General features: G+C 41.1%; 1 protein-coding gene across 6 annotated transcripts in view; it reads right to left on the reverse strand.

Annotated features, from left to right (window-relative positions):
- Positions 1 to 27,909, reverse strand: part of MARCHF10 (membrane associated ring-CH-type finger 10) — a 71,210-nt gene continuing 43,301 nt past the window's right edge. For 4 of the 6 annotated variants that reach the window (XM_039516964.1, XM_039516966.1, XM_039516962.1 and 1 more), the window contains 6 exons: positions 23,220 to 24,603; positions 20,406 to 20,572; positions 16,120 to 16,229; positions 12,767 to 12,880; positions 4,959 to 4,992; positions 1 to 635 (listed from right to left, as the gene is read on the reverse strand). In XM_039516964.1, coding sequence (XP_039372898.1) covers positions 610 to 635; positions 4,959 to 4,992; positions 12,767 to 12,880; positions 16,120 to 16,229; positions 20,406 to 20,572; positions 23,220 to 24,603 — 1,835 coding nt within the window. In that variant the 3' untranslated portion in view covers positions 1 to 609. Of the gene's footprint in view, positions 636 to 4,958; positions 4,993 to 8,581; positions 8,645 to 12,766; positions 12,881 to 14,539; positions 14,682 to 16,119; positions 16,230 to 20,405; positions 20,573 to 23,219; positions 24,604 to 27,909 lie in introns of those variants that run through there. The other 2 variants (XM_039516965.1, XR_005591637.1) reach the window with 2 other exon arrangements.

Consider the following 27,909-nt stretch of genomic DNA (forward strand, 5'->3'; position numbering starts at 1 on the left):
TAAGGGGTGAATAAAATTATTTTACTGAAAGTTTGTCCCACTCAAGCTGGAGATGATACACTAATAAGTTTGTCATCACATACAGTAAATCAATAATATACAAGTATGTTCTAGAAGATTCCAGTGTAAGCTGTATATATGATGGTTTAACTTTACCGTACAAACCCAAGCTCTAATCAGGAGAAACCTTTGAATCACAGAACGAAATATGGGTCCAGAGTACACAATAAAGCAACCACATGCCTTTCTGTAGCTTCTGATTTTTAAAGGTTACAGAAGGCCAGTCAGTAACACACACTGCCTGCTAGTCATCTGTTTTCTGTTATGGTGAGCAGTTTTAGGATATAATCAATAGAAACACCATTTTTTTTCACTACTAGCTGCTTTGTTCCATGTTATTTTAAAGTAATTATCAAGTGGTGTTTCCACTTCTAAAGACAATAATAGACCTCCTGAAAAGGATTGTGTGACATGTACAAACTTGTTTTAGTTTGGTGTAAGGCAAGACCAAAAAAAAAAAAAGGATATAAAACACATGGAGAAGGGTATTCAATATAAAAGCCTCTTTGCCAAATTCCAAATTCATTGGACAATCTGGTAAGCACTCTTCTATCCATTGTTCCCCGACTCTGAATCTGTAAAGTGGAGAAGAAAAAAAGACTACTTAGAATTCCTCCCTTTGTAGAGGAATAATATTCAGTGAATTCAGCAACCTAAAAATTATTCTTTTAAACACATACAGCAAAGCACAAGCAGGAATAACTAGGCAAACTCTCATTGCCACGTCTCAGCACTACCAGGAGCTCAGTTTTGCTATCGGACATGCCTAAGCAGCGCCCTCTGAAGTCAAATGGAGTCATGCATGCTTATCTGCGGGCAGAGCTGGGCCCCCAAAGTGCAAAATGGACACATTGCTTGAGACTGTCTTGGGGCTTACACCGTTTGAATTACGGTGGGAAAACATGGTCTTGTGGCAAGAGAAAAGGATGTATTATTCCCAAATGTTTCACAGGAAGTCTGTGGTGCCTTGGGGAGGTCATTTACCCTCTGTGCCTCAGTTTCCTTATCTGTACAATAGGGATGCTAATGCATGTTTCACAGGAGTGCTGCGAAACCTCATTTGTTAATATTTGTAAAACATTTTGAGATCATTGGGTTGATGCTGTTAAAGAAGGGCAAAGTATTGTTTTCCTAAATGGCCTTATTTATTACTTCTCAGAAGTATAACTGCAGCAAGGGTGGTTTCCTAACGATCGGGTGACTGGCAAACCCACCGATTCTGAGATATTAGTCCACTCTATTATATTAGTAGTGCTTGGCTGAATATTCTGAGCCCACTATTTATGACTAGGGGGTATGCATGCAGTGGAACAGAAAAAAGGGCTGTTTCATTGTGGGAAGGAGTGCTAAAAAAACAAATTCTGCTATTACATTGGTTTAATATAATTGGAGTTAGCCTAGTATAAATTATACTTTGGTCCTTGTTTATAATTTTTGTAAAAACTATGGCATATTCCAAAAATAAATATAGAAACTGCTCCCATCTACTGGTATTTGAATGGTTCATTTGAAGTTCAGGCTTCAGCAGAGAAAGGCTCCATAGCTGAGCTGCTTATGAGGCAGTAACCACTCACTCCAACACAGGTAACACCTGCTGAGCAGGTTATGTATGTATAGACAAGCATAATTGTTTTCCTTTCTTGGCGCTTAAGCCAGATCAATAGTAATGTAGTGTGTGCTCTGTTGGGCTGCACCAGCAAATGACAACATTAAAGCCTCTCCATGGGTTGTCATTCTGCAAGAAAACAAACTACTGCAAGATGCCTGCTAAAATGTTCAATAGCCTTACAACTGGCACTTGCTTCTTTAAAACTCAGGTTCAGGTATCCAAAAGACAAATGTATTTGTTCTGAATACACAAGCTGCTGACCCATACAACAACAAGGGTTTAAAACTGACCTTTTAGATGTCTACATGGTGCTAATGGTGGACAGCAAGTGACCATCTAGATTAGGTTCACTTGTTGAGCACAGTGGAGAGTGGTCCATTAGAAAGCTGCTCAATAATAAATGAGAATTGATGTCTATTTGCAATGACAGCTAGAGACACAATGTAGTCTCATGGTCAAAGCAAAGGATTGTGAAATATGGAATCATTTTAAAAACAGGAGAAGACCTATAAGACTACATGGAAAAATGTAAGGTTAAGTTTCTCTCTGCTCTGATATGCCCCACTATTAACTGTGACTCTACAAGGCAAGGAGGTGCTCATCATGGAAAGGGTTTAAGATTAATCACAGGCTGCTTTCTCCCAGACAAAATGTAAATGCGGATCTCTCATGTGGAGCTGGCAGGGGAAGCTGAGATATTTGTTCATATTATACTGTCACAGTTTGACAATTAGGAAAATATGCTCCTCTGGGGTGACGCTACGTAAGCAATGAGCTGCTGGACTAGCAGCATAGGTGAGATGAGGAAAAATGTGGAAGTCTAGTGGCAAGACAGAAAGGACTGGAAAACACTCAGCATTGAGCCATCCATCTTCAAGATTCATGGTATGTCGCCAATTAATTAAAAGATGACTATAAGCGTGTACTGTAGCTATTTTATATTCCAAGTACTTCTAGATGGACCAGCCTAAATAAGTAGTTGGTATTTCACTATAGTTTAGACTATTACATTCTAAGTACTGGTTCAATTAATGACATTTAGGGGCAATAAATGCATATGCAAAATGCAGGTTTTGCTTAGAACCAGGAATTTCTGACTGCTGAAGCCAATGCCCCAAGAAGAAAATAGGCTCTAGGTATATTCACTGCAGGGCATGCATAGGGGAAATTGGGTGTAATTAACCTAACTAGAAACTAGGTGTCACTATAGTATGACACCATAAAACTGAAACAGTGCTGCTTTAACAAAAACACCAAGAGATTGACTCAAGTCTGCTAGCATCTAACCTGACGCCTACTAAAAGAGAGTGGCTGTGAGCACACGTGCCATACACTATAGGTACAAGACCTGGAGTCTGCCTATGGGTGGAATAACAAGCTGGGCAGTTGATGTTCTTCCCAGATGTTACTAGTTTTACATCCTCATTTATATCATGTTTATAATATTTGATATTTTTCTCTGTAGCTGATGTGTCTGGAATGGATTCCGTGTACTGTCCCTTATCCACTAACAGTACAGTTATGTTTGGGGAGAAGAGAGGATGTTTTCATATATCACAATTATAACTTTGATAAACTGGCACTGCAAGACCATGGATAAATTTGTTGGTTGTTCTAGCATTAGTAAAACATGTATTTAAAATATTTCTTCTCGTTTGTTACCTTCTGGTTTTTCTTTAGCGATACCACTATAAACAAGGAGGTGAAAGTAGAAATGGCTTTAGCCACAAGATGGCAATGGCATGTCTTAGGGGAATGTTAACATTCTAAGGATTAACAAATCATTTGCCACAAAGTTTTTTCTCCACTTTATTTCTGTTTCACTCTACTTCTGAGATGGAGACAAAAGTCCTTCCTGTTGACAGAGGCATAAGACTCCCTATACTGTAGTGTAACTTGGCAAGAATTTGCCCTCAGAACTGATGGGTTAATCTCTTCCTGTATGAGAAAGTAACCATTAGCCAGACAACTGCTCTAAATCTAAAGCTTGCTTTGTTTAAATGCTCTTTGCAACTCACAGCTGTAGGACAGAAAAGTCTTTGTGATATATGATATTATATAACATGGAGGTCAACCCCAAGGATGAAGCTAGAAACTTTACAGGAAGGAGGTTTTAAAACCAAACTGCAAAGCACAATTGAAAACTGAGGGCTTGTCTACATGGTAGGGTAATGCACCCTACAGGGTGTGATTTCTGAAGCACAGTGATGCATTGCGTTGTAACTGGTCCATGTAGACCGGGGTAGTCAATTACTTTTTGTCAAGATCCAAATTTCTTGGTCAAGGTATAGTCAAGGTCCAGACTTCAGAGAAACATTTGTCACACCTCAATAACAATCAGGATGATAAGTAAATAAAAGATTTTGCGGTCTGTTCTAAAGCATCTGGCAGTCTGAATTTGGCCCATAGTCCACCTATTCACTACTTGTGATCTAGACCCTTCTAGTGGAATGCTGTTTGAAACAGAACTTTGTTAAAGAGCATTAGGGAACCTTTAGTATGCGCTAAAGCTCACTATCTAAAAGACAATGGCATTGACATAGTCTTAGATTTTTAATCTGAAACACTAAAAAGAACATAGTACATTTTCTCAGCATACCAGACTATGGAGCCCCTACTCATGCTGGTGAGCATTTGCGCAGGTGACCTCAATGGGACTATTTGCATGAATAAATGCTCACTAGATTAAGTAAGAGCTCCATATTCTAGCCCAGAGAGTTTAAGATTCTTCTGTAAGTGAAACCAAAATATTTTCTTACAGTTTGTGATTAGTCCCATAAAAATAATCTCACTATTTGCCTTGTTTTATGTACGGTAAAGTCTCACTTTTAGGGTTTCTTTCTGAGCCTGCATGGACAACTAAAATGTCCTGATCAATCCAAAGGAGAAAAGCCAAATGTCAGCACTCAAAAACAATGGATAAAACAAAAAACCTTATTAAATGGATGAAGTCTTCAACGAATGAGTAACCAATCTTCTTTCTGGGTGTTCTAAAAATAGCTCATAAATGCCCGTATAAGCAGCATAAAATCTTATTGCAGATCTCTCTCTCTCTCTCTCTCACACACACACACACTTAAAAATTCATATTCATTATACACTGGTATGATACAAATCTTCCTGACGATTTTGTGCAACTTGAAATTCCAGAAATCTTTTTTTCTGGTCTGTTAACTTCTACATCTGAATGGGTCTTAGTACTTCCTGTCACTATCTGAGGGTTAGCATGTTTAATGAGAACTAATAAGCAAGAATCTCTGAGAAGTGATTCTGAACTCCAAAAACCTACTTTCACTTTCCTCTGCTCTAGGCTGTCTTGAGAGCTATGAGAAAGGAGACAAGGATTAATAAAAATTCTCCACATTAACACTGATCAGACATACAATTTAATATACCTAGAGACTGCTATGGAAATGTCTTGAAAACACTTTAAGAAGGCATGGAAATTGTTTAAAAGCATGATAAGTGAGGAAATCACAGCACTATTAACACTTAAGATACAAAAAATGAAGGATTATTCTTAATGTTACAATGTCTTGTTATAGAATCATAGAATATTAGGGTTGGAAGAGACCTCAGAAGGCCATCTAGTCCAACCCCCTGGTCCCCTGTGACTGTTATAAACAGTCACAACCTCTACCTGGTTTGTTATTAGACATAGCTATATTTAGTTATGTGAAAAGACTTGTTTCTTTGAAGCAGTTCATCCCAGGATCAGCATTTGAGTTTGTCAGTATTGATAATATTAATAAGATGTAAGGTTGCAACCTAGTTTGGGACTTTTTCTTTGTATCAATGTTATTTTTCTCAATATTTTTCTATACTCGCACTAGAAAAGGTTCAGAGAAAGGCAACTAAAATGATTAGGGGTTTGGAGAGGGTCCCATATGAGGAGAGATTAAAGAGGCTAGGACTCTTGAGCTTGGAAAAGGAGAGACTAAAGGGGGATATGATAGAGGTATATAAAATTATGAGTGATGTGGAGAAAGGAGATAAGGAAAAGTTATTTACTTAGTCCCATAATACAAGAACTAGAGGTCACCAAATGAAATGAATAGGCAGCAGGTTTAAAACAAATAAAAGGAAGTTCTTCTTCACGCAGCACACAGTCAACTTGTGGAACTCCTTACCTGAGGAGGTTGTGAAGGCTAGGACTATAACAGCGTTTAAAAGAGAACTGGATAAATTCATGGAGGTTAAGTCCATTAATAGCTATTAGCCATGATGGGTAAGGAATGGTGTCCCTAGACTCTGTTTGTTTGTCAGAGGGTGGAGATGGATGGCAGGAGAGATCACGTGTCCTCTGATGTCGGCAGGCACGTCTGCAGTACATTGTGACAATGCATCCAATTCTATCTAGGATCGCCGACAGTCCACCAAAATTGCAACTTGGAATGTTGCAATTCTTCACAGGCATGGTCATCAGGTTGCTGTCTCACACGAAATGGACCGTCTTGGTATATCAATCGCAGGTCTAACAGAAGAAAGGCTGATGGATCACGGACGTCATGAGGTGGAAGATTCTTTACTTCTGTATTTTAGCGGCCCCAACCATCTATATGGGGTAGCACTACTACTGCGAGGTGACGCCGAGTCCTTCCTGACAACCTGGACACCTGTGTCTCCTCGTTTACTTACTGCACGTCTTAAACAGAGACACCGTTACCTCACTGTCACAGAGGAATCTGTTGACTCAGTTAAAGATCATTTCTATGATCAGCTGGAACTTCTAATATGCACAGTCCCTCCAAATAACCTAAATGCAGTTACTGGCTCCCTGCAGACTGGGTTTGAACAGGTGATTGGTCATTATGGTTCAGGCACACCCAATGATAACTCTCGCCGCTTGCTTACATTCTGTGCCTCCCAGAATCTTTCCATTTTTGGGTCATGGTTCAAGCGGTGACGCATACACTAGCTGTCATGCATCTTTCATGGTGGCGTCACTCAGAAGGAGTTGGACCACATCATTACACACAACAGGTGTCTCTTTACCTCCTGTAGAGTATATCATGTTGCGGAATGCGTGGCGAATACAGATCACCATCTAGTGGTCACCTGTATGGTGTCGATGCTCCAATGGGCAGGTAAGCTCTCTGTGACAATGAAGTTTTACATTCCATGTGCCAGGTTTAGCCAACAGGTTTTGTATTGACATCAGCAACAGATTCTCAGCTCTAGCTAATCTGCCAGATGATGTGGAGGTTGCCTGGTGTCTGTTCACTTCTACCCTCAACCAATCTGCTGAGCAGACGATTGGCTATAGGCACCCAGCACATCAACCATGGCTATCAGAGGAGGCCTTCCAGATAATTAAATTGAAGGCTGCAGCCCACCAACGTGGCGATAAGCACACTCATAATCAGCTGAAGCGAAAATTTAACACCCTGGCACTCCGTGATCACGAGGCATATTATAACCCAGTGGCGGATGATGGTGAATTTGGCTTAGCCAAGGGTGACTTGAAGCCAGCATTTCGTGACATTCGCAACCTCAGTGGTCAAGAGGTAGTCAAAACAACCGGCATCCTGAACGACAGCCAAGGCCATCCATGTAAATCGGATGATGATATTCTCTCACGCTGGGTGAAACATTATCACAGTGTTCTGAACCATCCTCCAGCCGCCGCTTGTTGAAAGCTGGATGATCTGGCAGTCACTGCAGTTCCGGATCCCGACATTTGTACTGATGCACCAACATTGGATGAAGTGAAAGTGTGCCATCGCTAAACTGAAAAATGGATGTGCTGATGGTATTCCATCAGAGATGCTAAAATGTGCTATTGATCCTGTAGCAGAATCACTACTGACCATCTTTCATCTGGTGTGAAAAACTGTAACCCTGCCAACTACCTGGACGGACGGTATTGTGATCTCACTCTATAAGGGCAAGGGACCATGCAATGAATGTAAGAGCTACAGGCCATAGGACGATGCGTGAACCGCTGGCTAGCAGAGGCTAGCCCCCGTCCCCACCCCTTCCATCCAAGGCCATGCCCCTTCTGCATGCCCCGGAACCGAGAGCCCCTACCACCGCAGTTGCTGGCCTCTGCCCAGGCTGGCTAGTGTCCACAGCCCCCCCCCCCGCCCGAGTGCCCCCTGGAGCCTAGAAGCACTGCCAAAGCAGGGCCTTGGGGGCAGAGTGTGGGTGGGGCCACGCCTGGCTGTTTGGGGAGGCACTGCCTCCCCCAGCCTCCCCTACCCATGCTACAGGCCGATCACCTTGCTCTCTGTTCCAGAAAGGTGTTTGCGCATGGTTTGTGGGCATGCCTGGAGCCTTTGCTACATCGGAAGTGTCACCCCCAACAGTCAGGCTTTACGAGGAACAGGTCCATGTTAGATGCCATTTTGGCCCTTCTCTTGGCAGAGATACATCACGAGTTCAGAAAGCCCCTGTATGTAGTGTACGTTGTTCTTAAGGCTGCATTTGATTCAGTAGACCGTGTCGCATTATGGAAGGCCTTAAAGGGCATAGGTGTCCTTACCACTCTGCTGCACTTGATTAGAGAGCTTCATAATGGAACCACTGTCCATGGTCCTCTGTTGAACCGGAGGTCAGCGCCTTTTAAATCAGTATCTGGTGGTAGGCAGGGTTACGTTCTGGTCCCTGCACTCTTTTGTCGGGCAATGGATTTCATAATGTAGCATTCCATCAGGTCCATAGGCATTGAGGTGAGTGAGAGATCACCAACAGACCTTGACTATGTTAATGATGATGTTCTTTTAGTACCGAGCCCCGACAGGTTTCATGAGGCACTCCAGCATAGGAGTCAGCTAAAATTGGCCTCCATGTTTCATGGTCAAACTCAAAACTGCAAAATCTAGGACCAGGTCCACCTGTGACTCCATTCTCTTTGAACGACGAAACCGTCAAATCAGTTTCCAGCTTTTGCTATCTGGGTTCTATACTTACCAGCTCCTCCAATTCTCACACGGAAGTTCCCCACCAGATTGGCATTGCAGCATCTGCCATGGGCTGACAACGGATATGTAATCAACATCATCTTAGTATGAGCACCAACTTCAGGATTTATTTGAGCTGTATCCTTCCCATACTGTTGTATGGCTGCGAAACATGGACACTATGCCACGCAGACTGGACAAAGCTGGAGGCTTTCCACACAAAATGTCAACGTTGTATATTGGGCATAAAGTGGAATGACTTCATATGTAATGCAGATGTTTATGGTCGTTCAGGTCTACAGACTACTGGGGCCATTGTCCAGAGGCAATGCATTACACTCTTTGGGCATGTTGCAAGGATACCACAAGACGTTCCAGTGAACACTGTTCTCCAGGTGGCTTGTAATATCTGGGATAAAATTCCACCAACCGAGGGGTAGAGGCAGCCCAGAGGCAGCCCCCCTATTACATGGGTTCATCAAGTCTGTTCTGATGTTGGACTCTTAGGCCGTCAGCCGACTGTCTGACTAAGCATTGGAGAGAGAGAGAGAGAGTTCATTGGGAGTGACTCTGTCGGGGAGGAACAATTTCTATAGAAGCACAAAAAAAATCTCTCTCTCTCTCTCTGCCAGAGATAAATATTCTTCACTGGCTATGCCCCACCCAAATAGCTGTAATGTGTAGCTCTGTGGACAGGAAGGTTAAACTACAAGGGCAGCCCAATAGCAGGAGTGTGCCGTTAGCAAGTGCTCAGAACGGGTGTAGAGTATTTCTCAATTGTCTCTCATTTATAGTCTCAAACTTACCTCCTGGCTACCCTTGTTGGTTGTTCTCTCTTTTATTGCTGTCATATATTTATATAAGAAGTGCTGAATCATGTCTCAGAAGGCACATATTTTTGAAGTGAAACTAGATGACTCACTGTGTCACAATATACTCATTATTAGCCAGTGACTAATATCAAAGAGCTTCACCGAACAAAAGCCCTGGAACTAAATCTTAGTTCGGTTTTCTGTTTGAAGTGTTTGTTAAAGGTTCTTCGAGTTTGCCTGGTGCTGATATACTGTTTTATAACCATCTTTGATGACAAGACTATCTGTAACCTCTCACTACAGCAATGGTGTATTGTTTTAGACTGAAAATGCTGTGAAGTGTAACCTAAAATACTGAATCACAAGGTCACAGAAAATATTATTTATGTTAAAGAAACAAAATTATTTTTAAGCTTCCTGTAGTAGATTTTTTGTCCCTCATTTTGGAGTACATGTCCCATGTCAGACAAGTTTGCCCAGTGTTAAGAACAGGGGTCTTACTGACACTTGGGTTCGATTCCTACCTCTCTCACTAGCTCACTATGTAGGTGATCTTGCACCTGTCATTTAGGCTCAAGTTTTCAAACGTGGCCTCTGATTTGGGTGTCTCTGTTTTTCAGTGGTCAACATGAGACACCCTCTGCCTGATTTTCAGATGTGCTGAATTACTGTTGACTTCAGCTGCGTCTGTGGGTGTTCAACATCTCTGAAAATCAAAATAAGGTGTTTCAAAATGAGCTACCAAAAATAGGTACCCAAAATCAGAGGCCACATTGAAAATGTTGGGCCTCTCTGTTCCCCAATTCATAAGCTTTTTAAATTTTTAAAAATGCATTATATTTAAAAATAGGTAGGGGTTGACTTGTTTATTCCAGCTAAAATTGTGATTTTAGTATTTTTTTTTGCCATGACAAAGTTGTGAGTTTTCCAGTTTTTTCTGTGACAAATACTCAGCCTTAATTAATTGTATGATATGGTCCTTGGAAACTTAAGAGGTATAAAGAGGCTGAAAAACTACTAATTGTAAAGATAAACACATCAGGACAATAACAATGTAATGAGGACTGTTGTACTAAAAGCAAAGTCTGGATTATTTTATGGTCAGTTTTTCAAAACATAGTGAGTATCAAGAGAATCCAATATCCCATAGGTCATGTTCTAATTAAACTCCTTTCCAGCTTCCAGACAGTCAGGATTGAAAGCCTCGGTTCCCATCAGTATCAAGGAGAGACCACAGATTAGCTACAAGCACCCAAAGCCACTGGATCAATATATGTGACCTTTTCAGACCAGCTCAACTATATTTATAACACTCCAGTGAAGCAATGTTCTGTGAATTTAAAAATAAAAAAGAGCTCCACAAGGTATAGAGCAGTTTCAGCTCCAGATGGACTTTTCCTGCCAATTGAATTAAAAGCCTCTGTGGTAGCTTTGCAACTCATAAGAAGTGCTCTAAGAGAACAGAAATATATCTTACTCTGAAATACGTTCATGATGCCAACAAGCTGCATCATGTCAATTTTTTATTGTGAAATATGATATTAGGTGCCACCATCAGATGCATTCTGAACCATCCTGAAGTCTTGTGTATATGCTTGTAACACAGCTTAGTCCTGATTCTCAGTCACATTAAAGACCCCCTTATACTATGCTGGCACCAAAAATCAGCCTTAAATTGGGTGGAAAGAGCCCCCAGAGTATACCAGTTCCACTGGGGGCGTGATTGGATGGTGTAGCACTGATACGAGGGCCTTAAAATGACCCTGTTCCTAGCCCTTGGATCAGGGATTGGATCGGAGGCATGGTTAGCATGTACTGCACTATCGGTGGGATTTTCAAATGTACCTATGTGTCTTTGAACACAAGTCCCATTGAAAGTCGCTGATACTTGTTCTCCTAAATCACATAAACACTGTTGAAAATCCTGACCTTCAGCAGTTTTCTTCTCAGGGCCCATATGTGGCCATGTGAAGCAGAGTGAAAAAGGAGTAGACCTGAGCCACCTTAACCATGCCTCAGCTGCAGGCATGTGGTAACTGAGAATTAGGCCAGTTGGGTCCACATTCAAAAGTGCTTTTAATGGTGCTAGTACTTGTGCAATTGCGTTTGCTCAAAGTATGGCTTGCCACTGTTGCAACCTGCATCAAGTCATTCTTGACCATCGCTGTGGTAGTGCTGGTAGAAATCACTGGTGTGGCAGCTGCATCACTGCATTTGGCATCTCCCAGCATGCTTTTATAAGGCTCCTACAACTCTTCTTGCACTTACCCTGTGCAGTATCTCCAGGGCTTCTGACTGTAATTTTATGCATAAAAGTTTTCTGTTCACAGGGTGCAATACAACAGACTCAAGATTTATTTTATTTAAAAAAAAGTAAAGAAGCTTTTAATGTAATACTGCTGTTATTCAGCTTTAGATAGCTGCTATCTTACATGCTGAATTCATGTTATTTATATAGGCCACAATTAAAAATAACTTGGTATAGCAGCTAGGGCCAGCGCCAGCGTTTTTGCCACCCCAAGGGATCCGCAGCACTTCGGCGGCGGCTCTACTGCCGCCGCTTCATTCTTCGGCAGCAATTTGGCAGTGGGTCCTTCCCTCCCAGAGGGACTGAGAGACCCGCCGCCGAAGAGCCGGACGTGCTGCCCCTTCCCATGGGCCGCCCCAAGCACCTGCTTGCTGTGCCGGTGCCTGGAGCTGGCCCTGATAGCAGCTCTCTAACTGTGGAGATCTGCTTCCACAAACCCCATTTCAGGGATCTGGGTTGGGAAGTCTGGGAATGTACTGAAACAGCTAGAGGGAATTCTGTGTGAGATCATTGTAAATAGGTTTATGTTAACCAGATTAGCCAGATTGCGGGTACAATGCACTGATAGAAATTACAGGGGCATAACTCTGCTCTGTAGACAAGGTTTTTGGGATTCTCATTCTTTAGTGGTTCAGGCTGCATTTCCACATGCACATAGTTAATCCCAGAATTTTTTTTTTAAACTTTTCTTCTACTGTGGCTGGTAAGCAAGGGAAACACATAACACCACTCCTGCCCATTGCACAGCTGTATCTTGTGGAGCTGACAGACAGGGTATGGAGCATGTGTAAATAATTGGCAATCAGTGGGGGAAATACCCATCCTGCACTGGGATAAGTGTTAGGCAGGATTGTTGCTTGTACCTCTGAGGAAGGCTTAGGTTACTTAATAAAACTTCATGTGGCTGATTTTGAAAAAGAAAGACTGCCATGGATTCTAAGTGGATTGCAGAGCTTCTGTGGGCTTGACAACTAGGGAGGCGTCATTAGCTGGATAAGAAGCCATGTAAGTAACAAATGAGTATATGATATTAGTGATGTCTGATTTGAAGCACTATCATTTTCACTCCTCTTACCCTGTCTCTACTGGCTTGATTGTAGTTTAGGCGCATGAGTTCTGCAAACCTCTGTTCATAAAGGTGAAGGAGCAGCACAAGGTAGAGACCTGAATTCATTAGCTCACTTTGTGCCTGTGTGCCGAAAAGAGAGCCAATTTATTTACTGTTACTGTAATGCTGGTTTCTAAAGACCTTAAGGACTAGAACCAGTACTCAGTTACTTCAGCCAGAGGCTATATTACCTACCAAACTCATTTATTAACTCTGAACTATCTTTGTGGCCTGTATTTAATTTCTTAATTACTGTGAGTAGTGACTATCACATACAATAGCCTAGCATAAGGTCTCTGCACTGACATATGAGTGACCTGGCTTAGACTGGATCGGGAAGCTATCAGACTCCAGGGCCAGCAGGGACTGCCGGCATTCCTAAAACACAACACACTAAGGACATAGGGTGGATGAGAGATTCAACACTGACTTTTGGCAGGCAATTAAAGGGGCAAAAGAGACTAAGGAGAGTCCTGTCTAAGGCTTGCCTCTGGATTGGTAAATTCGTGAGGGGCTTGGGGGTGTGTGTGTGGGGGCTAAGGTCAGAAGGGACCGTTATGCTCATCTAGTCTGATCTCTGGCATAAAACAGACCATAGAATTTAATCTAGAATGTAACCTGGGATCTTATAGGAAGGAAATGTAAAGAGGAGAAAATCAGTTGGGATCCATACAGCACAAAAGAGGAAGAGAACAAATATAAGTTAACTCCTTGGCACAAGTAATGGCAAATCTCAGCTAATAATTAACAAAAAGATGAAGCTATGCCATCTTAAACTGCTGTATATTTTGGCACATATCAAATAAAATACAGATCATCAGATCTAACATGCAAATGAGGAGTGGGCCTTTCCATAATTAAATGGAAGCTCTCCAGGGAAAACCATGAGTGTGGAGAGTTAGCATGTGGCACTCTTCCCTTTCAATGCTATATCATGGAGTAGAGTATGCTATGCTGCTGGATGTTTCAGCTTTCTGATATGATGGAAATTTGAGATCCTGACCATTTGTGGGCATTAAAGATCTCACAGCACTTGTAGCAATCATAGGGGTGCTGAAAACCCAGTGTCTTGGCCGCACTCTGGGTAGGTAATTAATTCTGCCTTCCCAAATTCCCCCTCTGTAGCTGAATGTTATTAACTGTGAATCTAATCAATAGGCAGAACAAAATGTAAGAATTATTTTGCCTGGCTTTTGACTATTTTTTTGTTTACGTTTTATTCTCTGTAATTAGTGCATCAAGCTGCCACTGGTGAAAAGAATCACTGAAATTAACAATAATAACAATTTCCCCTCCAAATACACTGTATCATGTTGCTAGCTCAGAATGCCAGCCATCTTTCCAGCCCAGAAGTAGTTACATTTCAGTCTTGAAGCAGAGATTAAAAAAAAAAAAAAAGTAATTTTTTTAATGGTGCACACTGAATACTAAATGAACTCTTGAAGTTACTAATAATAGTGCTGGTTCTAAGCAGCATGTTCTTGATTAAGAACAGTGGCTTAAAAACTAAGCATTCAGGTACAGTAGTCCCTGAGAGGCATAGCCTAAGCACAGGCCCAGGAGACAGGTACTCATCAATTCTAACTGTTTCTCTGAACTTGAGCAAGTCACTTGGTCAAACTTTTTCAACAGCATCCTCTGTCAGTGCTACCAGTGTAATAAACCTAAGAGATGGTCATTAATCTGGAAACTACAGCCTTCCTGAAACTACAGCATTCATCTGCATGGCTTAGCACTTACAAAAATCTCCTCAAATCGTTTTTTGGAAGCTGTATCTTGATTGGTTCTCATGGTGTTTTTGCTTGTTTGTGGTTTTTTTGTTCCATTCAGACGGAATTATATTCCAAGCCATGATGTTCTCCTCTGCGCTTTCAATGGGTATCTATAGACAATCTCATTCTAAGTGAACCTTTATATTCATATACATTTTACAGCACAATGGCAAATCAATCAGCTAGAAAATAGTTTGGTGGTATAACTTCTGTCAAAGCATGCTGGGAAATCATTTACTTTTTTATAACTAAATAAGTCCTAGAGCGATGCAGATGGGGAAATATACACTGTTTACTGCAAATAATTTGAGAAACACAATCTGGTAGAAGTGGCTATCTTCTACGAATCAGTGGGAAAAACTCTGGCACGCTGCAGTATTTATTTAGATTTCTATAAATACTAAATAGTATATCTATCCATATGCTTTAGGTGCTTTTGGCATAACTAGAATACATCACAAATAATACTTAAAAGTACATCAATACAAACAGATATAAATCACAACCAGCAAGCAAGACCTCCCATTACCTTAATTCCCCCTGTCTCTCCAACAATTACTCATCCTTACAATTCCACCCATTTTCAAATGCCTAGGAAAAGAGATGAGCTTTGCAGTATGTCCTTAAATGTGTAAATTTGATGTGTTGAATCATCAAACTGTACCCAATATAGGTACAGCCTGTAATTCTGTAAAACACTCAAGTTTGAAAAAGGGTGTGTATGCTTATCACTTTAGTCTGTTTATGGTTCAGTGTGATTATTTCAGAGTGTAGAGACCCTGCTATATGACAATATGCTTTCTTTCACATATTTTGCCACTCCCCCACCAGCATGACCTACCCTGTCATTCCTGTCTTCCTCTATGAACAACATTTATCTTGTTTCTGAACAAGCTGACCCCATCACCATCTTATAGTAAAGTATTAGCACTCCATGCTTGGAATATTTTTCTTCTGGAAAATTAAGCTATTCTTTGGCAGGCATAAAGCTAAAAAATACTAAATCTATTGTGATGCTAGGTTTGTTTTCTTACAGCTCTCAATATCTCTGTATCTTACCCCTGCATTTTTCTGTTTAAAATACATTTATTTAACTTGTTTCACAAATAACACTTTGATATTAATAATGGGATGATGTTCAATTCCTTGAATCTTCTGTTTGTGTATTTTTTAAATTGTAAGATGCTGCAGAGGAGAAGTAACCTTGGCTAGTCTCCTCCTCAAGAGGCTTGCACACTGCAATGTCATCTCTACCTAGCAAACAAGAATGTTATTCCCCATCTCCAAATGTAATTACAAACTTCCTTCACTCAAAGCCTCATGATACTGGGCAGTTTTGTGAAATGAACTGTGATTATTATTCTCAGACTCTTATTACTCAGGGGCTTTTTTACATTTCTTTAAATCGCCGTAAAGAAGCATATCTCTTCCTTGCAGTTTAGCTGGCTTCAGTGCATGATGGCAGATCATTACACGCACAGAGTACTGCAAGCTAGCAGTAGCAAAATAGGATTACAGGCCTTTATTTGGAAAGAGTCAGTTTCTTACCCGAGACTGTTGGTGATTTCTATAATAGTCATTCACATCAAAATCATCCAGATCAGCTATCAGGCTCTGCTTACACAGTTCACAGGTTTTCACTGCCCCCAGCTCAGCACCTGAAATTAAATGAGGAATTAAATACTGAACTTGTAAGTCCATATTGAGCACAGTGTCTCTGTATATATATATATATAAATCACTACTACGTTGAACCCTTATTTTTAAGCCATTTTTTTACTCAAAGTTGCTAGCTTTGACTCTAAATTCCATTGAACTCTATTCTAATCATATCCATTATTATGTAAGCTTTGTATAATGGTTTTAAATATTAGTTGTATTGTCTATTACACTCCATGTGATGTATAACAGTTTACAAAACTGTAACTGATATGGGTTACAAATGCAGGAGTTATGAGATGCATACCTTGATCAATATGGTTTATTTGACATAGAAAAGTAATATTTATGTCCATTTGTTTGAAACAAATGTAAGTTCAATGAATGTAAGTGGCCATTCAGGGCCAGATTTCCAAGGCCTCAGCACCCACAACGAGGGCCAGATTTTCTGATGAGTTCAGTTCCCATTTAGGTTCCCAAATGAAAGTCAAATTCTCAAAAGTCCTCCACTCCCATTGTGACACTTATGGCCAGACTTTCAAAAGAGTTCAGCAACCAACATGCACCCAGTGTGTTGAGATCTTTCGGAAATCTGGCTTTTTAGTCCAATGCCTAAATGGAAGCTCAGCTTGTCTGAAAATCTGGCCCTAACTATATGGGCCTGGCCCTTAGGGACCAACTCACTCAAAACTGACAGTATGATGTGAAATACTCTTTTTTTTCCTCTTGCTTGTTACATATAAATGTATGTTCTATTGTAGAAAAATAAACAATAACAGAGTCCAAGATAGATTTTGTTTTTTCCCCTTGTAAATTGAAGAGTCAAAAAGCAGAGTTCAAAATGGTGAGTCATATCTAACTCAGAGGGTCAGTTTTCTTTCTGGCAGACCATTTCATTACAGAAATCTTTGTATCGAGACCTCTCTTATCAACACCAACCGCTTGCTTCTCCAAATCCTTAATTCCACAAAACACTAGAAGTCTGCTTGTAGTCCAGGAACCACATTTGAAAAACAACAACTCCAGATAACCAGTAACACACTTCTATTTGTATTTGTTTTAAATATTTTGGGCTTCTTCCCACTGAAGTCTGCAAGAATTTTGCCACTGACTGCAGTGGAAACGAGACTGGACACCGGCTATTCTCTCTTTGACTATATAGTGAGACCTATACCTTCTGAAACAGAATTTCATTCACTGAACTGGTGGGGATAGTGGTGAAAAAGAGAAAAGGTGCAGGAAAATTCCACCCGAGTCTCAAGTAAAATATAACAGTAGCATCCACACATCAAGACTCTACACGCAAGGCCTGGTCAATACCAACCAAATAAAGGCCCAGTGTGCTGCCTAGTATTTTCACTGGATCTCTTTCCTCCCCTTCCGGCCCTCCCCCCACCAACAAAGAAGGGAACAATCGGTTCCAGTTGCTTTTCACCATAAAAATGGCACTGAGACACACCTCAATAAAGAGGAGGAAATTAATACAATCCGTTTAAAAAAACAAAACAAAAAAACCCTCAAGCAGATTTTCACCCCAAATGGAAGAAATACTAGAGACTCCATGAAATCCTCTTGGGACTTTGCTATTGCCATTGATTTTTTGTGTGGAAGACAGTCATATATTGTGGTGACAGGTGCCTGTATAAAACTCTAAGTTAGAACAATGGGTTCCAGTTGCTTTTGGGCCCACTGTATTATATTTCATACGTGGTTAGTATTTTTTAAAAGCATGTGGCCTTCTATAAACTTTTCTTGGGTATTGAAAATAATCTAAGGTTATTACAGATACTCAGATCAGGGCCTCACCCTAAAGCCAGACACCTCAAAAAAAATAATCCTTTGCTGACCAGAAGTCCCATTTCTGCCCATCCAAACACATAGCTAGTCAAATACCAAATGAATTTCCACTATGCCCTCCCAACTTTCTCTCCCCTTGCTAGTGTTCTCTCTCACTCTGGCTCCCAAGCTGGCTGGCTGAACTCTCCCTGAACCCAGGGCAGGATCTAGGGAAGATGAAGGAAGTAGCTCACGCCCGGGATACTGGGGTCAGTCAGGAATTTGAATAAGGATTAAGAATCTGCATTTAACTGCTACATTCTCTGCTGATGAAGAGTAAAACAAGGGTGGTGTGGGCGCCTGTCTTCTTGAATCTAAGAAAAGAATTTTTGACACAAATCTAAACAGTGAGTTCTCACATATACGGAATTAAGTGATAAACTTGCTTATTGTTATCTCTGGAGGCTGAGACCTGATTCTGTGACTCTTAGGGTATGGCTACACTGGCAATTTGCAGCGCTGGAAAGCCTCCACCAGCGCTGCAATTAGTAAGTGGCCACACACCTGCAGGGCACTTCCAGCGCTGCAACTCCCTGGCTGCAGCGCTGGCCGTACACCTCACTCGGCATGGGGAATAAGGATTCCAGCGCTGGTGCTGCAGCGCTGGTCATCAAGTGTGGCCACACACCAGCGCTGTGATTGGCCTCCAGGGTATAAGGTGTATCCCAGAATGCTTTTATAAATTACTCTTTGTTTTGTTATGCAGCCTCTCTTTGTTTTGTTGTGAACGAGCTCCGATCGGAGCTCCGAACAAACAGAGCTCCTGTTTGCTGTGATCATCTGTACCTGGCTGTAAACAATCAAATGAGAGGCAGGCAGGGAGAGTGAATGAAACAGAATGGAGCCGATCGGAGCTCCGTTGAACTGCTTATCTAAAAAAACAAACACTGATCACAGCAAACAGGAGCTATCTGTACCTGGCTGTGAACGATCAAATGAGAGGCAGGGGAAACAGCGTTGGATGCAGGGTTCGCAAACATTTTGTGATTTTTCCAATCTCTCTCTTCCCCGCTCCCTGTCACAGTACACCACAGGGAGTGAGTGAATCAGCGGGGAGTCCGTGTTGGAGGCAGGCTGTTTGCAATTAAGAGTTAAGACTAAGGGATCAGAAACATGTTCTGATTTTTCAATGCAGGAAGCTAAACACACAGTGTTGGCTCCAAAAATCCCCTCTCTCTTTCCCCCCGCTCCCTGTCACACTAGACCCCACTCCACCCCCCTCTTTTGAAAAGCACGTTGTGGCCACTTGAACGCTGGGATAGCTGCCCATAATGCATCACTCCCAACAGCGCTGCAAATGCTGCAAATGTGGCCACACACCAGCGCTGGTAGCTGTGAGTGTGGCCACACACCAGCGCTGGCCCTGCACAGCTGGATGACCAGCGCTGCAAACTACCAGCGCTGCAAACCGTAAGTGTAGCCATACCCTTAGACTCTTAGCCACTGACTCCTCTCCTTCATTTCTAGCTACTAAATTGCAGTAACAGACAACTAAAACACATACGTGTATGCTCAATATTCCTTTTCCATGCAAACAATGGCTTAATTGATGTGTGATTTCAAATGTAAGGGGGAGTGGTTTACAAGAGAATCTTTGTATTAAAATTTGGTCCATATTATGGAAAACTTTGCAAAACCCTGCTTTGCAATTCACATTTACAGCACAATAACATTTTTTATCTTAATTGAGGACACGAATAGAAATAGAATACATTGGAAAGTTTCAATGTAGTATTAGTATGTATTGACCAAGTTGGGGATGAAGATAAGGAAAGCTTGCATAGCAATAATTTGCTAGCCGTTACTTTCATAAGCACTAAAATTCATTCTATGCAGGTTCCTTCTCCCCCTATTTCAATATTTAAAAAAAATATTTATTTCACTTTATGGATTTGTCATTCAACATGTTCCCTTTCCTCCCCATTAATTAGTCTTACATGTGAAGTTTATGGATCCTACACAATTTGATGTTCACATGATACCACTGGTAATGTGTAAATCCCTCAGTGTTTGATATATATTTTGGCTTATTTTAAATGGTAAACTCTGGAGATTTAGAATTTTAGTTGTACTCATCTGTTGATTTAATGGCCAGGAGTCTAAGCAAGGCCATCAAATATTTGAAGTTATTTGACCTATTTTTTGCATTGTGGAAAAAGACTGAAATGTTGACAAACCTATGGAATAAATTCATCCCTGGTGTAACTCCACTGATATCACCTGGTATAGCTCCACTTATGTCAGGGAGTGATTCCAAAGGTGAATTTGGCCCTCATATGATGAGGTTTCTTAAATTAGTGACATGCTGTTGCACTTGTATTCTCTTCTCACATTCCTACCTGATTTTATCTTAGCTTTCAGCCATGTTTTTAGACATTCCTGATGAACAAACTGTAGGGTTCCTACACACCCACATGGTTCTACCAGTGGATTGGTTAAAGAGCCCCCAGCAATCTGACATATCCGACACTGGTCTCCTTCCTCTTCTGAGTCTTCTGCTAGTAGACTAAAGACACAATAAAACAAATCAGAAGTGTTCTTTCACCAAACTCTACAGTCCAACATTAGACTTAATTTATATTTTAATTAACATGTTTTGGATGGGGGGTTAAAGAGGCTTTCCTAAACATCTTTCAGTAGATGTCAGTGATCTGAACAAATAATATCCAAATAATATCATTTGGCTATGGGCTATTTCCTGGTGCTTGTAGAGTATCTAGGGATCTTTATTCAGGACAGCTGATTAGCAATTGGACAGTTTTTAAGACAGTAGGAGAAGCTTCTGTCCCCAGGACTCCCACTTCCTTCCTAGCCTGCCCTTCCAACATGACTCAACTTCCTCTGCTAGGGTGACCAGACAGCAAATGTGAAAAATCGGGACGGGGTGGGGAGTAATAGGAGCCTATATAAGAAAAAGACCCAAAAATCAGGACTGTCCCTATAAAATTGGGACATCTGGTCACTCTACCCTCTGCTGCTAGTTTTCTAGCAATCCCCAGGGCTAAGAGCTTGCCGGGGTACAGCAGATGGTATTAGGAAGTCAAGTGGGAGCATGAAAGTGGCAGAGTTGATATCTGGGGCCGGTAGCTGTAAGGAGGTGGGTGAAAAAGCCAGAGTCTGTGACAGCCTAGTTGGTGTTCTCTGGAAAGGGGACGGGCGGGGGTCGGGGTGGGAAGAAGCGGACATGTTGGGCTGGAGTGAGGAAAGAAAGGGGGTAGGGGACTGAGAATGAAACAGAGCTGTTGTTGGAGATGGGGGTAGAGAGGAGGAGATGAGTTTATTCCTCTATAGTCATTTTTTCAGTGCAGCATACATAAGGTTTGCATGTCTGTAGTATTCTAAGGGTTAACACCTTTTGAAATAAAGCATCTTTGTTCTTTTAAGGGTCCAGTTTACATTCTGGTACTACTGTATGACTCAGAGCTATGTCACTTCTGTTAAGTGCCAAAACTGAATATGTGGCCAGTTGGTTTATGTTCCGGGGGAGTGGAGAGATGGGATGGAGAGGCATATTTTCATGAAAACATCTTTGTTCTTAATTGCTGAAACAACTGCTTGAGAAAAAGAGCAGCTTGCCGATTACAGTCAGCAGCAGGAAACCCAGAGTTGACCAATATGCCTTTTATCAGAAAGTCTTTTCAGTCAAGGAAATTACAGTTTTAGGGAAGAAAGTGAAGAAACTGGGTCAGCTAACAAGTTTTTAGAACAGACAATCCTCTTAACTTCCTTAGCATCTGTACGGATGGTTTCTTTTTATCTATATTCCTTTCATAACCAAAAACTTGGTCTAAAAGAGATTAAGGATGGCTGATACCCTAAAAAGCAACAAAATAATAAGCTGAGCTACCTCTTAACTGTATCCTAATGCCCACACAGCACACTTCCACTGACAGTGACAGACTCCAGATCATCCAAAGGAATTTACTTCTGCCTTCAACTGATAAAGAAACGTACTGCAAAGAACACATTCATCCCCTTCACAGTATTACACAAACCTTAATTACAACCTCAGCAACATTAGCAAATAGTCAGGGTTGACACAAGGTAAGTGTTGTGTGTCAGTGAGAGAACCATCGGGATGCAACCTATGTTTTGCTTTAGTAAAATGGCAGTTATCTTCCACAGCCTGTGTTCCATTGGAAACAACGAGAAGTACTGCCATTTTTACTAGTGGGGCACGTGTGTGTGTGTGTGCGCGCGCACACGCCCTACTAAAACTGATGGCATAAGCAGCTTCAGTGCCATTGTACGTTATTAAAAATGGCAAGCATTTGAGTATGGGAAAATTGTAACTATAATGGGCAATATGAGGGGGGTGGGAGGGAAAGGAGTTACTATCTGATTCTTCGCCTGTGTACACAAAGGTAGCTGGCAATGAGTTTTTAACCATATGGAAATTTTGAAAGATTATAAAATCCAGCCATTTATTACCAAAGGGGATCCAAAAGGTCAACCACTGGGCAACCTTAATCTAAACAAACACAGCGCTCTCCACAGAGAGATTCCACAGCTCTCCATTTAGCTCTAGAACGGCATGTTACTGTGAAATCATGGATGTGTGACCCGTATAATTATACTGTTACGAGTTAATCTAAGTCTCATTAAAATTGGGGTATGCAACGGCCATCCTTCATTTAAGATAGCTGTAAGAAACAGTCTGATCCTTTTATGAAACAATAAGTCTCCACCCCAAACAGAAGTGCATGGTGCTGCCCAAAACACAGGCACAAGCACATGTGAGGTTGCTCGGGAATTTGAACTAATTGGGTGGAGGGGGGGCTTCCCAGGGACTGTTTTAGTAGAGTGCTGTGTGTATGTGAGAGAGAGAGGCAGGAGAAACCCCACAGAAAACGAAGAAAGCCAGGTGCAGCCTGAACAAGCACAGAGTATGGCCCTGAGAAAAACCTATAGAAAGAGCTTTTAGGCTGAATGCTGGCTGAATGGACTTAGAGCTGTCAGCAAAGAAAATATCGCCAGTTGTTTCCTTCTGTGTTCAGGGAAACAGGACTTTGTATGTTCTTTGGAAATAAAAAGGATTTCTTCAAAGATACCTGCCTCCATCATCAATTTCTCCTCCCAATGGAAACAACCCACAGGGCCTCAAACTTTGGCTAATTGCTCATGTCAAAAAGGTAACGATACATATGTCTCACCTCTCCTGTAGTTTCTTAAGCTTCTCTGGGTCTGCATGTTTGTTTATTTCCTTTGCACTTGTGGTATCACAGGCTGCAATGCTGCTCATAGCACTACTTTGATTTTGTAAATCAGACACTGCCAGCAAAGCAAGTGGTAATTGATCATGTAATGTGCCAGCCATGTGAAGGTGGGCTGTGAAATTTGTTTGAAACAAAGATGGGCTGGAAGAATCTATAGATAAAAAAGAACTATGTGAATTTAGTAAGTTCTCTTCATCATGTAAGGCAGCATTTGCAGATGTACTCTTTAAACCATTATCTATACTATCATCCAGCAGGCTATTATCTTCAGGTGTACTGACTATAGGTGATGAAGATTCATAACTTTCTGTAGCAGAAAAAGAATCTCTACTTCTTATAGGAGACAAGGGTCTACGAACATTAAACCTTGAACTTCCATCCAAATCCAATACTTGAGATGATACAGTTGTTGAGACCTCAGCTCTATGTGCAGATTGTATTAATGATCTTGGAGTATTATATGCAGAATACAATAATGGTCTATGAACTGTTGACCTTGCAGAAGTAAGGAGATCAGTATAACGCCTCTGATTGCTTTCATAGGCTTGCAATTCTCTGTTATAAATATTGACACTAGGCCTATCTATAGAGCTAATGTTATTAAGAGTCTCAGCAATAGATGCGCTGCCTGGTCTGCTTTCAGCTTGTGAGCTTCTTGAACTAAATAATGGAGTTTCATTTTCATTTTTATTGCAATCAGCACCTTCAGAAGAATTCCCATCTGGAGTGTAAGACTTTCCATAGTCCCTAAAGTTTCTTCGCCTTAATGAAGACTGTTCAACAGTTGTGTCCATTACATTGTGTTGTCTTAATGGTTGATGAGAAGATTCCACACTCCTTGATGAAATGCTTCTATCATCTCCAGTTTCTTCAAAGTTACATTGTTCATCTTGAGCCAAGGATATTCCACTAAATTTGCTAATTTGTTCTAGAGGAGTAGGAGAGTGATTTAGATTGAAAGAAAGGAATTCCTTCTCTAGTATATCATCATCTTTAGTATCATTTTCTTCACAGGACTCTTCCATGTTTAAGCAAAGCATAGAATAAAAGTTTTCATCTCTAAACCTCAAAGGGGCCATTTTAGTGGGTATAAAAGATGGACCATGTGACTCATTTGAGACAAAGGAACCATGAGCTCCTTGCAAGGTAGATGCAGATGATAGAGTTGGAGACTGCTGAGTCTGTGGAAGGACACTTCCTATTTTGCTATCTTTGTCTAGACCTTTACGATCGAGATTTAGCTTAGAAGACTGGATTACATTCCTTCTCTCTTGAGATCTCTTCTTGTTCGTGAGCGTAGTTTCATTTGTCACTCCAAGATCTGCCGTGAAAACAAAATCAACTTTCAGCATTTGATCCTTTTTGTTTCTAGTGCCTAACACATGCTCGAAGTGGCTATTTCTTACCACTGCTGTTCTGGTATCGATGTTATGACACGTTCAATTATAGGTAACTGCAGTTCTAGTGCACTTTAACACAATTAGTAGACTTTATTCATAAACTCTTCTAGGGTTCAGACAAGAAATCAATATTTCTTTGCTATCTGGACACCTGTAAGACCATATAAAGGAAATTCATAAATCATGCTAAATGGTGCACTGGCACGTCTAGAGATCCAATTAACACGTCTCCTTCCCAGCATAAATACTGTCCCACCTACTACTTGCATTCCATGTGTAGTTCCAGAAGGAACTGCCCTTTTGTGATCAACAGAAATTATCACAATGTTCTAGATTTTTTTCTGTTCAAAATTTATAGTAATAATTATTTGCAAATAACATCATAGCTCCTCTAAGGCTTTCAAAGCTCTTCACAAATTGAGTAGGTATTATCCATGTTTTACAAATGGAAAAAGTGATACACAAAGGTGAAATGATATGCCCAAAGTCACACAGCTTATCAGCAGTAGATATGCAAACTGACTCTTGCTCTCCAGCTTCCCAGTCACCCATTCTAACCCCAAATAATGCTCCTTCCCACGTGATTTGTACGGTTGGTGAAAGGGGTCAGAATGACATCCCTGAAATCCTCTGTGCCCATTAGTGACTGTATCATAGAGGATCACCCACCTGTAGGGAGTGAAGAATAGGTCGTTCTCCAAGAAACCATCTAATTCTTGGTTTCTAAGTGCAACATAAAATGCCACTTGTGGTCATAGCAATTGTTTCTAACATGGATGCCTAGAAACAGGACTGAGACATGCTGATTTCACAAAGACCACTGAACAGCAATAAATCACTTTTAGTCATCATTAACCTAGCATGAATGAGAATCAAGGACCAAGATCTGAAAAAGATTTCTGTTGTAGCCTGTCCTCCATTGCAGTATCCAAAATAGCCAATTTAGTTTAGCTAGAGGAGGGCAGACTGTCAGTCATAATGGGAAGGCATCCTTTGTCAAAACTTTCCAAGTATGAATAAAAATGAGTAAGAAAATGGAACTACATCTCTACCTCAATATAACGCTGTCCTTGGGAGCCAAAAAATCTTACCGCGTTATAGGTGAAACCGTGTTATATTGAACTTGCTCTGATCCACCGGAGTGCACAGCCCCGCCCCCCGGAGCACTGCTTTACCGCATTATATCCAAATTTGTGTTATATCGGGTGGCGTTATATCGAGGTAGCAGTGTAGATTCTGTCTCTATTGTAACATCTTCTGACATTACATGAGTGTGTTAGGGAATAAGCAAAGAACAGCTATTAAGGGCATTGTCTAATAAAAGTGCATAGACTTACCACTGCTTCCTCTCTCTAAATTACAAGCAACTTCTTTCTGGGAAGTGCTCCTACAATTCCCATTGACTTTAACAGGAGAACACAGATGCATCCAAGGCAGGGTTTAGTCCTATATTTCTTGGTTTTGGAAAGGATTTTCCATTTTATCCATGACCATATGCTTTTTATTTCTTTTATCACAGTACACAGTATGGACTCAGGAAGAGTAATTGCTTTTAGAGGAGGAAAAACAGATTGTGTTCACCTTAGACTTTTCACTAATCACTAGGCTGTATCTGCCTCTTCTTATCATGTTATTCTACAATTAAGAAGAATAACATGGTAAGAAGAGGTGATACAAAGCACATGGTGGGCAAAATTCAGATATCCTATTATAAAGGTGTGGTGTTAATGAAATTGTTTAATTAAACTGTCTTAACAGTGAGAGAAGAAGGAGCAAGGGGGAGAGAGAGGCTAGGTCTACAAACAGGACTGCACTAATAGCTCCTGAATTCTAATGAGAGAGAAGCTGGGAGAGTGACTTCTTCTGGGGCTTTGGTCAAGTCACTTAAGTCAACATTTTCAAAAAAAACTTATTTTGGATGTCTCCGTTTTTGAGTGCTCAGCTACAGACATCTATGGACTGATTTTCAGAGTTGCTAATCATGAGTAGCTACCATTGACATCAACTATAAAAAAAAAAAACAACCTGAGGCATACAAAATTAGTGCACATCTGAAAATGTGAACATTAACACATCTGCCTTGTGTTTATCCAATTTCCTATGGATAGGGAGTTGAGGATTAATCACCTTAAAATTTTTAAGCACTTTGATAAGCACTACAGATACATTCTACTATATATTTTACTTTTTTTTTTTAAAGTCTCTTTGGAATATGACTCTTCTACAGATCACCAGATAATAAACCTAGAATATTTATATGTTTGAATGTTAACAGTCAATTCTCTGACTTTTTACTGAACAGATATTCTTTATTACATATAGTAACTATTTAAGGTGTTAAAATGTGTAATATACAGTACAGAATAAACGCTGCTCGAGTGGGACGTTTCCCATAAGGACAGCAAGATGAATGCGTGACTCCACAGATGATGTTGACAGGAGGGCTTTTGTCTTCCTCAACTATGGGATGTTCCAGGAAAGAGGACTGCTGGGAAGTTATGAGGCCCCCCTGACTAAGAAGGAGAACAGCATCTTCACATACAACTCACCAACATATTGGAGTAGAGCACTGCAACCTGGCCTGAACCACCTCCTCCTCCTGCCCATGGGGTTGGTGCAGCGGTGGCTTTGTGCCCCGCTCTTGCCAGCTGTTGCCACCTTGCCTCACTGTATGTGCTGTAGAATGCATGTACTGAGAAGTCACAGTGCCTCTCGTGCTGCAGCACACACATCACACCAGGGGGTAGTGGCTAGCAATAGGGCATGTAGCTGCTGCTGAGCCAAGCCAATTCCATAGGCAGGAGGAAACGTTGGTGCTGACTCAGGAGAGAGAGGACGGGATGGGCTGGAAAATGACTCAGCTTTCTCAGGCTTGGGTCAGTTGGGTTTCGGACTGGGTTGGGTTTAAAAAGTAGGCCCAAACAGACCTCTAGTAGTGAGCAGAGCTTTAAATTGGGTTCAAAGGGGGCAGCTGACAAAAGCCCTTAAGTAGGTTTAAAAATGGTGACCTTAACAGAGAGCTAAATGTTGGGGGTGGCGAGGAATGGAAAATTACAATAGTCATAGACACAGCGAGAGGGATAACAGTGGAAGAATCTGCTCAACATCTTACATATTTATAGACAAAAGCAAGTAGTATGGGGAATGAACAGGAGGAACTGGAAGTAATACTACATAAACTAAATTATGACTTGGTGGGATAAATCTCATTACTGTAATGTTGGTAT

The sequence above is a fragment of the Mauremys reevesii genome, linkage group 27, assembly GCF_016161935.1.
Source record: "Mauremys reevesii isolate NIE-2019 linkage group 27, ASM1616193v1, whole genome shotgun sequence".
Classification (NCBI taxonomy): Eukaryota; Metazoa; Chordata; order Testudines; family Geoemydidae; genus Mauremys; species Mauremys reevesii.